General features: G+C 52.7%; 3 protein-coding genes across 3 annotated transcripts; 1 reads left to right on the forward strand and 2 right to left on the reverse strand.

Annotated features, from left to right (window-relative positions):
- The first annotated feature begins 804 nt into the window (after positions 1 to 804).
- V8C40DRAFT_236124 (chromatin DNA-binding EKC/KEOPS complex subunit PCC1) lies at positions 805 to 1,672 on the forward strand. The gene is made up of 2 exons (XM_083213980.1): positions 805 to 1,141; positions 1,261 to 1,672. Exons 1-2 carry the CDS (start codon positions 1,110 to 1,112, stop codon positions 1,556 to 1,558), a joined length of 330 nt encoding a protein of 109 aa, XP_083077195.1. The 5' UTR covers positions 805 to 1,109; the 3' UTR covers positions 1,559 to 1,672.
- V8C40DRAFT_236126 (uncharacterized protein) lies at positions 1,661 to 5,078 on the reverse strand. Its single transcript, XM_083213981.1, has 2 exons — positions 3,878 to 5,078; positions 1,661 to 3,767 (listed from the first exon to the last, which is right to left on the reverse strand). Exons 1-2 carry the CDS (start codon positions 4,418 to 4,420, stop codon positions 2,190 to 2,192), a joined length of 2,121 nt encoding a protein of 706 aa, XP_083077196.1. The 5' UTR covers positions 4,421 to 5,078; the 3' UTR covers positions 1,661 to 2,189.
- Positions 5,079 to 8,115: 3,037 nt separating this feature from the next.
- Positions 8,116 to 11,069, reverse strand: V8C40DRAFT_146838 (uncharacterized protein). The gene has a single exon (XM_083211254.1). It carries the CDS (start codon positions 10,758 to 10,760, stop codon positions 8,490 to 8,492), a length of 2,271 nt encoding a protein of 756 aa, XP_083077197.1. The 5' UTR covers positions 10,761 to 11,069; the 3' UTR covers positions 8,116 to 8,489.
- Positions 11,070 to 13,263: the final 2,194 nt, after the last annotated feature.

Genomic DNA, 13,263 nt, shown 5'->3' on the forward strand with positions numbered 1-13,263 from the left:
ACCAAAATCAAGTAACCCAAACGACAACAGCTCAATTGAGGCGGAGAGAGAATATTTTTGACCGTCGACAATCTCAAACGTCTCAAATCGCTGCGAGTGGAGGAAATAAAATACGTTGGTGGAGGATAACGGGTGTTCGGGGGTGTGGGCGGCGAATTGCACGGGTGCACCTTGTCTCTCTCTCTATCACGCTCACTCACGCTCTCCAGCGTCGGTCTCTTCCCTCACAATGCTAAGCGTCACAGCAATGCGACTAAAGCTTCAGCAAAGATGGGATAGGAGAAAAAAAAACAAAGAGGAGCCAAAAGGCAAACCTTTTCGTATTGGAGATAATAAGAAGGATTGGGAGGGAACGAGGAGAGGGAAAGGCCGAGAGGGGAAGCGTGAGGATTAAGAAAGAGAGAAAAGTCAGCCGGTGATGTTTCGAGCTGGTGATCTGGGCCGTCACGGATGTTTTTGTAACAGGGGGGGTTAGGCGCTGCAGATGTTATTCTTGCAGGCCTGAGCTCCCCCTAATGGAGCGCTACAGCTGCGTTGCCCCCCTGTTCCCCCGGCGCCAGCGCTCCATGGCCAGCGCAGCGCTGTTATTAGTGGGCCGCTGACCCGTCGCCAGGGCAACGTCATAACAAGCACTGGGCAGCTGTGCCCGGGGTCTGACGTGCTAGAACGCTGCTGAACCGCTGCTCTAAGATTAGCGGCTATCTTACAGTGGCTCGACGTGCTGAACGTTTGGGTGCGCCACGCTCTGTGGCTGATAATACCCACATGGCCCATTCCAGTCCGTCAAACCACATCATCGGCCCTTGAAGTTTTGCATCTGCATCTAGAACCAAGCTCGAGGAATTCCATCATCAACACGCAGCGATCTCCACCCTATCCCGGTCCATCCTCACTGCAGCGCGCATAAGCCACTCGTTAAGCCCTACCGGAATACATCCAGAAAAGAAGAAGAGCAAAGAACAAAAAGAGAATCACCAAGGCGCCATTCATCATCATCAAACAGACCGTTGGGCCATATAAGACCCCTCCATTCTCAACCTCGACAAGAAAAGAAAGACAAGAAAAACATCCCGAGACCCAGTGTCTCACCAGGAAACTCTCCCCACGCAATGAGTTCCGATCCCAAGTTCCCATGCAGCATGCAAGTTAATTTCCCCTCACTCCTCCCGTTACCCTGCCAATCAACTGCCTGTTATCCATCTCCCATCTCCCATCTCTCCCCGTCGTCACGGCTAACCAAACATCGCAACCCCTCAACAGACAGCTGCGCATCCCCTTCCCTACGCCCCGCCTCGCCTCCACGGCCCTCAAAGCCCTCCAAGTCGACCCCGAACTCTCACCCCTCGTCCAAAGACATCTCTCCGTCGTCTCGTCCTCGTCCAGCTCCGACGACCATGCGGAGGTGCTGCAGGTAGAATACCAGGCCACGACCAATCGCATGCTACGAGTCGCCGTCAACTCCTTCATGGAGGGCCTCAAGTTGGTCTTGGAAGTCATGGAGCAGTTGGACGTCGACGTATTAGCTGCAGACAAGGCGAATTCAATAAAGTCTTCATGAATACATATCCCCACGACGCCCTCTTGCTGCCTCGACGTGAAATGTGACTTCTATATACACATAAAACATCTACAACTATGCGCAGTGTTTCGATATCTTGTAGTAAAGATTGACACATCGTTGCTATAACCACTACGCCAAACATACGCACCAAATCAGGACCGCAGGATATAATATTGATACGCCATCAGTCGCGTAGTGGTATTCAGATATTTCCTCTCACAGAGTCTAGATTACACTATCAAGTATAAAGTATGATGGGATGAACAAACAAGAAACAAGAAGCGAGGAAAAAAGACAGGGGATAGAACAAGATGACAACATGCCCACCCATTTGACATCAATGCATACCGAACAAGAAAAAATAAGAAACAACAGGGAAAAATCAACAAGAGTCGCAAAAAAAAAGTTGGAAAAATTCGGGAAAGACCGCCCAAATAAAAATGCCATGAACCATCCCCGAAAATTCGCCCACCACAACAAATTCCAAGAAAAATCTGCGTTCTACTCCGTGCCGACCGGAAACCCCAACACGACGTAATATCATGTACATTGATCGTATCCCGTTAAAACACCGTTATCCCTCAGTTCATAGCATTCTGCATAGCAGGTGTGCTCATCAGCATTAATGTCAGCTGCTTTCTTCGGGCTCGCCTACAGTCGCTGTGGCCGTCGACATATTGACGTCTCCTTGGGCGTCCTGGGCACCGCCACCCTGCTCTTCGCTTATCCTGGGCAATTTCTTGTCGTTGTCGGCTGCAGCGCTCACTTCGGAGGTGCCGTCTGATCCCTTCAACTTCTCAAGTTGGTCCCTCAATGCTTGCAACTCCTGTTTAAGATCCACATTCTCCTTCTCGAGATTCTTCATGTGGACGATGGCATTCTCCACAACACTGGCCTTGCTGTTTGAGGCATGTGATTGCTTCCCATCTTTCTTGTCCTCGTCGTCGCCCGAAATGATCTTGTTTTTGCTATCCGGGAGGAGACTGGCCATGATTTGTAAAGCAGAGTTGATGCGGTTTCGGCGACCTTGCTCGGCAATCTTGTGTGAAGTCCTCTTGGAAGTAAGATTTGTAGACAGCTCGCTGGGATAAGATACACCAGGGACTTGATTGCCCTCCAAGATGTTCTGATAATTCGATTTTGACATCAAAAGTCGGGATGCTTGGTCCTCGACAGACATGCCAGGAGCACCGGGGAGTAGGGGCTTGATATTGGGGGATATCCTGGGTAGTAAAGCTGGAGATGCGTGGATAGATCCCGTTGACCTCTTGCGACTATTCCTAGCGGAAAGTTGGGGTGTCTTTCGCTGGCTAGAGCCGGACGCCCCAGGAAGTAAGAGGGGGCTCTGGTTTGCTGATGATGTTCCCGCTGCTCTGACGATTGGTGAAGGCATGGATTGGAACGTGACTCCCTTGGACACCAGGCTCGGCTCGGCCCGGGGGGTCTGTATACCAAGCTGGTTGTCGGCAAGACCACCAGCGGACGGCGCATTAGATATTGATTCAGGGAGCTCAAGTGACTCGATGTTGTCGGAGAGCGGAGCCTCTTGGTGGCTTGTGATGATCTTCTTCGTCTTAGAGGCCGGCAATTTCATCAGAGAAGCAGGTGTGGCGGGATGAGGAGGATGTTGTTCATCGAGCAGACCGGTTCCAAGGCTCGGCTGCATATTCGTTTGAGGGCGTATATAAGGCGATTTGCTCATTGATCGCCTAGCAGGAATCGGGGGAGGAGGCATTTCCGACAGGTTTTCTGGCGAAACGGACGCATTCTCATCAGACCCATCGGTAGAAGCGGCGGGTAGGGGGAGCAGCCCGTGGTCGCCGGCCTGAAGATTCCTCTCCTCTACCTCGCTCAACACCTGTGATACCATGGCCGGGCTGGGTCCAGTCTTTCTCCTGAGCGGCTTAGAAATTGGTGAGCTCTTGACACTTGGCTTACTCCTTGTCTTGGAGGCCTGAGTCTTTCTTGTCTTCTTGGAGAGGTCCAGGTTGACAGCGGGAACAGCAGACTGTTCGAGGTCCATCTCTACCGGTGAGTTGTTTGAGTGAGTGGTGTGGTCATAGTTTGATGAGGAATCATTCTGTGCATGGAGAGCTGGCGATGTTAGGGGACTAAAATAAGCTCCTGGTACAGTAAAGGCGCTATCCATGTTGAAATGAGGATCCAGCGGAGTGACAGCTGGTGATACGAGGGGTGTAAAAGCCATCTAGAGATAGAATTTCGGCGTTAGAAATGGCTCAACCATCGTCCAAAGACGTCTAAACCCGTATTTTACAACTAAGAGGATGGGGAGAGATTGGGGCAGAAGAGACTTACATCCTGCTCAGCCATCCTTTGATGATAACTTCTGTCGTAGGCGCCTCTTGATGGCATCTGCTCGGCCTGGGAATAGAACTGAGCGCTGCCGGGAGTCATCTCCAGACTCTGCGGCGTCGGGGGCACCGAGTGGCCATGGAAGAATGTGGCCTGCTGCTCCTGCAGCTGTCGCTGCTGCTGCTGAAACTTTTGCTGCTGGAGATACTGGATCTGGGCGTCGATGTTGTTAATGGCCTCGCGGGACGCCGACTGCGCCATCATGTGGGAGGGCATGGGCGCCATGGCGGGCGTGTGGTTCTGAAGGAGGCCGTCGCTTCGAGGAATCATGTTGGAGGGATCAGAGTCGCTCATGATGGCGTCGGCGGTCTGGCGAGGCTGTGCCATGATGGAATGCGAGCCGTCGTCCTGGAAGCCCTGGAAGTCAAACTGCATGCCGTCGCCCATGTTGGCCATGCCGCTGATGTCGAGAAACTGCTGGAAGTCATCCTCCGACGCTGCGGCCATGGCCTGGTCCTGCGTGTTCCACGTTGCGGAGCTCATCATGGCGATGCGTAGGAGATGCGCTGGGCGTCTCCGCACAAGATGGTCGTTCGCTGCGAGATTCGGCCCAAGTCAAACAAATATCCAACGGTGTCGAGTTCCGTATGCCAAGAACCGTCTTTTCCTGCACTGTAGTGTGCCCACAGTGTGAGCAGCGCTCTCGGACACCGCTTTCCGAGGCTCGTTCTTGAGAGAGAGCAGGAGATGAGATCAACAGAGAAGCGACAGACGAAAAGGTAATGCCGTCGTCGTCGACGAATGTCGGGGTAACGAAGAGCGTTTCGGTCGGGGAGTAGCGGCAGTAACCCGGGACAGAGCCGTTCCGTACGCACAGGCTCAGCAATTGGCGAATAGTGACGCAACGGCAGGAGTATCGTCAGCAAAAAAAGAAAGGAAAAAAAAAGTGCCGTCGTCTAAATATCTCCTGGCGATAAAGTAAAGACCCGGCGATGCGACGCAACGAGACAGGAGGAAGATGCTCAAAGCAACAGGCGAAAGAAAGAAAAGAGGGCGAGAGACGAAAAGAGCGAAGAAAAAGGCCCGGATGGGGTCGAATCTCCGGGGCGGAGAGGAAAAAAAGAGGCTGCTGGGGCAGGCCACAGCCAGGCAACTTGGGCCGGCGGCACAGGTTTTTGCAGTGGACGGTTCAAATGTGTGCTGGTGCTTCCAGCGATAGTGCCGTTCGTTAGCGGTGGCAGGTGGGGGATCGCAGCGGCGGATCTCGCGTGGCCGACTGCTAAAAGGCCCCAAAGGGCGCTAGCCACAGCGGTGCACGGTGCTAAAGCGGCCCAGGGAGCGAAAATTGCGGCCAAGTTGGAGCTGCTAGGTATCAGCTAGGCGGTAACTTGGCTCGCCTAGGACTGGTGTCTGGCATCGAACCTTTTGTTACGGTACTTGTAGTTCCCCTACTAAAAGAAAAAGAAAAAAATTAATGTGTGAGTTCTTATCTGTTAAATGGATATTTAGTATCGACTTTATCTTGCAAACTTCTGGCTTTTCTTGACTGTGTCTGCGTCTGTCTTCTCATTAAGCCCGTTGCTTTTTCCCAGCTGAACGTCCGAGTTCTAGACTCGCGGCGGCTGTCCATCCCAAACAGGAACCGGCTGCGTTCAAGGGCTGACCGAGAGGATTGCCCGAGTGTACATTTACGATGCAGTGCAGGCCTTGGCAGCTGCATACAACCCGGCACAGCACCTAACGCTCTCGGCCTATCTGTCTGTTTCTGTCCTCTTCTCTTTTCTCCTTCCGAATCTTCTCTTCTTCCAGTATTTCTTCCTCATTCATCCATCAATTCATTCATCCCATTTGCCTCCCAGACGGGCGTCAGGACGGGCTGCCCCCAAAAGCTATGTCCCTGGTACATTAGCCCATCTCACGCTGCTCCATCCAGGTACTTGTCCGCACTGCACAGAAGCAACCGCTGGTCAGGTACCGTCTGGACTGTGGGGAGCCGTCAGGCCTCCTCGAGTCAGATCATAGGCAAGTTGATGGATCAAACGCTCCTATTCCTCTGCATTACGACCATTTTCCTTTTCCACAGCGGCATACCGGCTAGCGCTGGCTGCTAGGGACCAGACAACGGCCAAACTCGACGGGACTCTTTTCTCACAAACGCCAAACTTCCTGGTAGGGGTCCAGGTGCATTTGCGCCCCCCTGTCTGCTGCCCATCCAACACCCACCCGAACAAGGCAGGCCAGTCCAAAAGTCCAGCCTTGGCTCGCATCTGCCTTTTCCGATCCAGACCTGGCTGGTGGTGGCTTGACCACGATCACCAGATAGAAATTCAGCCGGACTGTCACCATCAGCCGTCCATCCGCCCTCCCTCCATCTCGCCCAGCCCAGCCCAAGCCCGCCGCATCGCCGTCTCATCGTGACTGCCCGACCTCCCCTTGTGTCCCGTCTCCATCGCGCTCTACAGTAGTTCAGAATGGACCAGCGGCCGGTAGACCTAACCGAGGCCTTTTATCCTGTCGAGCCAGGGGTCCGGCAGTGGGGAGCAGAAAATGCAGTTGAGTTGAGCACGGGAAACGGGGCTACAGCACCATGATTTTTTTTTATTTCGGCGCTCAACTCTTACTGTAATTCCCCGTGGAGCCCAGCTCTCTTGCTATTGATTCCCCGCCGGAGCTCCAGAGCGCTAATTATACGTGTCGTATAGCGGCGGGATAGAGGAAATATGGGAACACGGCTTAAGAACACGGCTTGATTACATGAAGTCCAAATGGATTGTTACAAGCATCCATAGAACTCAAACCTCCGAGAAGAGCCCAATGCTCAGACAGCCACTAATAGCCGCATCCATTCTCCCAATCCCGAATGAGCGCACAGCAAACGTCCATTCCATTCCTTACCTTTTCCAAGAAAGAAATCCTTCTATACTGCTTCTTTTCTCTCCTTTCGGCGCGAGTAGCCGCCCATCTTCTCCACATGTCGCCCCCACCCCAAGCAATCCTTCAACAAGTCTGCAACACCCGAAGGCTAATAAAAAAAGGAAAAAATCCAGAGACCAATCAATGCAATGAGAGAGCATCAGGGAAAGAATAAATTCAACGTTCCTTGCATTCTTCGGTCTCGGCAGTGCTCAAATACCTACTAGCATCCCACGCTAAACGTCCGTGGCACGAAGCGCGAGCGAAAGACCCGATGCATGTCTGCATGGACTATCACCTGTCACTTTTTTTTTTAACTCTCTCGCCTACCACCCTCTTTTTTTTCTCACTTCAGCTCATTCTTGGGCTGCCTCTCTGACTTTCTCTCTTGCCAAACTCATTACCCCTGCACAGTTGACAGGGGGAAATAGTACCATCTACATCTTAGCTAGAAGAAAAAAACACTCAAGAGAAATATCCGCAAGTGGGCAGCCACGGCTCGTAAATGCATCTTCATACGAACTCGACATACTTAGTGCTAGACCCCTACTGTAAAGCCGTTATTACGACTTCAAACTACGTCCAGCCAAGGTCATTCGCACGCTAGAACACCTGCCATCAAATTTCATGTGATTCCTGCATCTGTCATGCAAACTCACCAACCAATCACCGCTCCCCATTCCACCCCCCCCCCCCCCCACGCAGATTTGTTGCACCCTATTCGGCATGGCCCCGAAACCCGATAAGCTGATAGGCAAAACTCGAACCCAAGCTGGATGCTGCAAGTTTATTTCCATCTCGCCCGTCCCCATTGGCCAAGGCTAATTTGTAGGGGTCCAGACTCGCTGCATTCCGGCTGAAATGCTGCATGTGGCTTGATTCGAAGGCTTCCATTCGGAATCTGGCAGTAGGGCCAGGCCAGGTGCACGGTCATTGTGCATGTCCTTATCGATAAATTCTACAGCACGTTGCAGATCGAAACCAACGTCACTTCACACGAGCCGATCATCACGATCACCACTTGGACACCATTGAGATTATCATATTTTCTTCTACTCATTCTCTTCAACTCGCATCACTGCTCACTCCCCCATCACCGCTACTCCCTAATTCTATCTATCAATCAATACTCCTCAACCTCCGTCCCGTCCCACCCCATCCCACCCCATCCACGTCTACCATTTGCCTGCTCAACTTCCATCCAGCGAATTACGTGCAGGGAGATGGTATTATCAATCGCGACACACTAACAAGGAAAACGGCCAAGCCCGGGCCAGCTTCTAGAATGTACATAAAATAAATAAAGAGAAGAAGAAAAACAAAAGAGTATGAGTCCAATATGTCCAAACAGAGATATCGACGCCGAGTCACGCGGTGAGGTTTAGGTAATGGACACAAATCTTGAGGCTAAGTGTCCTGAATAACTAAAGGCGAGATTGCGATGCGCAGTGCTTTTGTAAAAGAAAATGAACCTTACGCCGCCGTCGGTGTAGTGTTCGTTACAAAGACGCGAACTTGCTCTTTTCCAGGCCGCGAGGAATATAAAAAGAAAAAATAGAGAGGATAGTGAGAGTGAGAGACAATTAAAGGCGGCATGCCGCTGAAAATACCGCGCCCAAAACAAATTCGAGGATATAAGCCGACCAATTCATCAAAAAAAAATTCGCTCAAAAGACTTTGCGCCATGATCATGTCATTTGACTCATACCCGTGAGTTATCACCAAGGTTGAGCCAGCTCATGTCATTTGATGTTGACGCCGTGGCGAGCTGAGGCTGTCTGCTCACGCCAGATGCGCTGGGAGCGTATGCGCTGCTCGGGGCCCGATCAGCACCCCAGGCCTTTCCAGCATGCGTTGGATCCCATGTCTCTTGAATGCTCTCGGGGATTCCGCTGGAATAGCCCGACGATGTTGCTGACAACGCCGAGACAGCTGAGACTGGTCGCTCAATTGTTCCTGACATGCCTTCCTTCCAAGGGATATTGGGGTAGGATGACACCACGGGGCTTCCAGTGTTGACTCTGCTCATTCCAGGCGGCGCCTCAAAGTTAAGGGGCGGGACGGTAGCTGAATCTTGTGTTTGCCTAACATTGCGAGTAGTCGTCGTCTGGGAGTAGTGAGAGCTTCGGTCGGATGCCAGGGTGTCTCTGTTTGCAGGCGCCGGTGCAAGCGCCGTTACGGGTGCCTGTCCGGGTGCCTGTGCAGATCCATATCCTAGAATTCCTAGAGCGCTTCCTCCTGACCAGTATTTGTTCCAGCCCGAGCTCCTTCGAGTGCCATCTTCTGCGAGCCCATCTTGTGGTCGAAGCTCGGTCGGCGAGGTGTCCAAAGTGTCGCCCTTTTCATCCTGAATCTGGAGAATCGGGGCTTGCTGGGGTTGGAGAATTGGCTTGCTGATGGTGCTCTTGAATTCATTGCTGAGCTTTCTTGGCTTGTGCTGGCCGACTCTGCCCATCAAGATAGCCATCGATGAGGTTGATTCTGAAGATGCAGTTTTCTGATGGCCTCGGAGCTGCTTTTGCACGTGTGGAGGGAGCGTGTTCTTCGTCGCAAACGTGTTCTGGGCAGCAAAAGCGGGAGCGCTCTTCTCATCACCGGCAGGAGTCTTGGGCTTTCCTGCCTCTGGATGAAGCAGTTGTCTTCTGCGGCAACGCAGAAGCAGAAGGATAAGACCGAGTAAAGCGAGGAATCCACCAATGGCGCCAAGAGTGATACCAAGAATGGCGTTGGAGCTAGGACCAGAGTCGTCGCTCGAACTGCCAGTACCAGTCGGGAGGGCGGGAATAGACAGATCAGTTGGGACAAAATCAGAGGTCTGCGTAGCAGTGGCGGTAGTGGAAAACGGGAGCGTTGTCGAGCCGGTATGTGTGGTAGAGGTAGAGTGCGTGGTTGACTTGGTCCGTGAGCTAGAAGTCGTCTTGGTCTTCGACTGGGTAGTCGTTGACGAAACGTCTTGAATTCGCTGCTGCCCGTCACCCAACAGGTCAGCAGCGTTGACCCAGCCGTTTTGGTCGACGTTGAAAATAGCAAGAGGGACCTGAGCATTGCCACCGGAGAAGACTACAGTGCCATCGTCAGATTGGGCAATTGCGTAGTTTGTTCGAGTATCCTTGGGAGCAAATGTTGAGTTGTAGTCGGGCCAGTTGCTCAACGTCAAATCACGCTTCTCGGTGCTTCCAGAGATCTCATCAAGGCCTCTTGCGGCGATGGGGGCTGAGTTGGCGAGAGGGTGGCCAGTGGCATCCTGTACAATAGTACGGCTGACGCCGTTTGGCGACTTGGATAGATCAAAAGTGTAGAGGTTTTTAGATCCATCAGTCCCAGAAACCAGTGCCACATTCACCGCACCTCCGGCCTTGTTGATCGGCGGCGCAGTGCCCGCACCAGAATCTCTCCATCCAGCCGTCGGGTTGAACCAATAAATCTTGCCGTCCACACCGTCGCCGCTTATCATGGCGGCATCTGCGTTGGACCAGCTCATGAGAAGGGGAGCAACAGCTGGTGCGGCGGAATTCGATTGGTACGAAAGAGCTTGGTACGGCTCAGAAGTTTGGATAGTAAACGTTTGTGTAGAGGGACCAGCGCTGCCATCTTGGCTACCGGCGTAAACCAAGATAACGTCGTCGGCCTGGATGTACGTGGATCCATGGTGCAAGCGATTTTGCGTGACGGGAACCGATGGCGTGACGGTGGTCCAGTTGCCTGTTGAGAATGTGTACTTTTGGAGCCCAGTATAATCAGGCGCATCCGATGTTCCTCCAACAATGAAGAGCGCAGCATCGGCCGCATTTACGGGGGTTGTTCCAACGCAGGTTCCTCCAGTCACTTTGACTCCCTGATCAAGCTTTGTCCATTCTGCACTATCCTCCAAAGGCAGGGACAGAAATCCTTGAGGTGAGTAAGAATAAAGCGTGTTGCCATGAATGACAGAGCACGAGTTGTCCAAAGACGAGGGGGGTTTCGGTAACGACATTGCCGAGTTTGACAGACGAATCCGACGAGATTTCAAAGACGAGTTCGAGACGATATCAGGATTTTTTTTTTGTTCGATGTAGGCGTCGTTTCCTAAGGTTGCATGGCGGTGATTTGCGGTTTCAACGTAATGCTTCTCTAATTTTCTTTTCAAGAGGTTGGAGTTAGTTTAGCAACAAGGGCACAGCCAAGTCGTTGCAGGAAAGTTGTATGTGTGTGTGAGTTGTTGGATAGCTAGAGCCCGTGATTCGAAAAGAGTGTCAATCGGCGGGCAAGTAACTAAAAATGAATGGCTGCCGTTACAATAGTAGCGACAAGGACGTATTACAATACGACAAAACAATAACGAATGTATCTAATAAGCAAGCGTGCGGAGGTGTTTTTGTGTTTGTTGTTTCAAAGAGTGAATGGCGACGAGTGGTGACAGTTTCGATCTAATAGTCTAATAGCGCAAATCGTGGCAAGGCTGTGAATCTTGAAGAGGTCGTCGAGAATGGGTGCAGTATTCGTTCCAGCCGGTCAACGAGGAGTTGCGAGATGAGCAAGGCCGTGTATCAAAGAAGAACAGGACAGCAAGGTGAATTCAACAGCGAAAAGGCAATGCCTCGTTCCAGACGTGTCAACGACGATGATGGCGGAATCGGTAGCCGGAAGAGAAGAAAAAAGAGCTGCGGAAAGACTCGACTTTACAAACGCAAGCAAGGACGCAAGAAAGGGAGAAGGCGCAGCCAGCCAACAACAAGGGAAATCGACGGACGGTTGATGCTGCTGCTACGGCGTCTGCAAGGCAGGTGAAGGAGAAGGCGAAGGAAGGCAAAGGCAAACACGAAAAGAAGGAAAAAAGCCACCAAGCCACAGGTAGAGGGAAGACGGAGAGGCGAAAACGAGGAGGCGGAGGAGGAGAAGGACTAGAAACGGGTGCAAAGATTCTCTGAGCTGCGACACACCAGCCCCTGGTCGCTCGTAGCATGTACTCAAATCCCATCGTGCATGTATCTGTACCTGGATCCCCGGGCCTGGCTGGCGCAGCGCTGGAGGCACAGGTACCCGGCCGGCTCACTCGCATATTGGGACGGACGAACGAGCCTCCCCCCTGCCTGGGCCCTCAGCACCTTCCCTGCGTGCTACCCAGACGGAACCCGCTTCGAGACACGAGGATGGGCAGGAGGCGCTGTGGACGGTGCGAACCGGGGGAGGCGCATCGCACCTGCGTCTGCGTGTGGTTGTGTTTTGGGCAGTCTGTGCCTGTGCTGGTGCAGGGATCATCCTCGCGTCGTCCAATCAGGGGCCGCAGGCGGCGTTCCATTTGCGCAGCGCCGGGTAGCCCCAGGTTTCAGCGGACGTCATGGTACCTGAACCTCCGCTGCGCGAGGCATTAATCGGAGGTACTGAGCGGCCATAGGATACCTGGAGGAGACCCCGACCCCCGGTCCTGCGCCAAGGCTCGTTCCTGAAGGTGACACCTTTTTTAGTGGAAAAGGGGTAGCCGCCAATCAAGCCACTTGCTTGCAGTGCTTGAAGCGCCTTGGCGCCTGCAGACCACCACCTTAAGACTCCATAATAATACGCTGCTGCTATTCTCGTAGGTACTCGTACATTGATACTGTAATACGGTGCCTGAGTCTTTTGGTATTACAGGCATCCCCATGGATGGATGGGCGCTGGATTTCATTCGTGTCGTGTCGTACATACCGTGTCGTCGTGTCAGTACAGTGCTATATTCGCACCAGTATAGCGTCCTGCGCGCCCCCGTGGCCGACGTTTTGGATCTGTCAAGCTGGTGTCTAATAATGTGACCGTTTCGTCCACTAGCACCTGTGCGGTAGCCTGTCCGAATCCCCATATCATGCGAAAGCCGGGGGTTATTGACTGAGGTCTCGGTGAAGGAGCTATGCTAGCAAGCAATCGGATTTCATCAATTGCATCCTCCCATCCTCCACCAAGTACATGTACTGTATGGAGTGCGGCAGACGTCAAGGTGATGCTTTCAGTCGCTGTCGTCCCTTGTCGTATCGGCATCGCAATGGTACGACTCGGGCAGCACGCGAAATGACATCAACAGCAGCTTTCGTCTGGTCTCGCTTGGACCCGATAAACCTGCATACCACCGCTCGCCGTGTTAGGGCTTCGTTCGCTCCCTATGCTAGCACTTGTGCTAATACTCGGTGGTACTACGAGTACTGGTACTATCACTTCGTACTCTGGCTTGCCCAGGGTGCCAACGAATTTCGTAATACCGTTGGCGCATGTCGGCTCGCCCAGACCTCGCGACGGCCTACCCGCACTTTACCAGAGACGCAGATGCTGGCATGAACTCGTACGAGTGCATTGAGGCGGGTGAATTCCAGCGCCTGGTGCAATTACAAGCCCTTGCGCAGCGTCGCATTCATACTAATCCATGGCTTCGCAGCAAAGGGACCATCTATTTTACGAGAGTAGTGTCAAGAGTTTAGGCTCTTGAACCCATCCATGGATCCTATTCAAGCTACTGCTGCACCACCACC

The sequence above is a fragment of the Trichoderma camerunense genome, assembly GCF_050948025.1.
Source record: "Trichoderma camerunense strain CBS 138272 chromosome Unknown V8C40scaffold_3, whole genome shotgun sequence".
Taxonomy (NCBI): Eukaryota; Fungi; Ascomycota; class Sordariomycetes; order Hypocreales; family Hypocreaceae; genus Trichoderma; species Trichoderma camerunense.

Bases quoted from the DNA above. Each gene is read 5' to 3' on its own strand.
- V8C40DRAFT_236124 (XM_083213980.1), top strand. From the start codon at position 1,110: ATGAGTTCCGATCCCAAGTTCCCATGCAGCAT. The intron at 1,142-1,260 runs GCAAGTTAATTT...ACCCCTCAACAG, and splicing joins CCCAAGTTCCCATGCAGCAT to ACAGCTGCGCATCCCCTTCC.
- V8C40DRAFT_236126 (XM_083213981.1), bottom strand. From the start codon at position 4,420: ATGATGAGCTCCGCAACGTGGAACACGCAGGACCAGGCCATGGCCGCA. The intron at 3,768-3,877 runs GTAAGTCTCTTC...TTCTATCTCTAG, and splicing joins AAAGGATGGCTGAGCAGGAT to ATGGCTTTTACACCCCTCGT.
- V8C40DRAFT_146838 (XM_083211254.1), bottom strand. From the start codon at position 10,760: ATGTCGTTACCGAAACCCCCCTCGTCTTTGGACAACTCGTGCTCTGTC.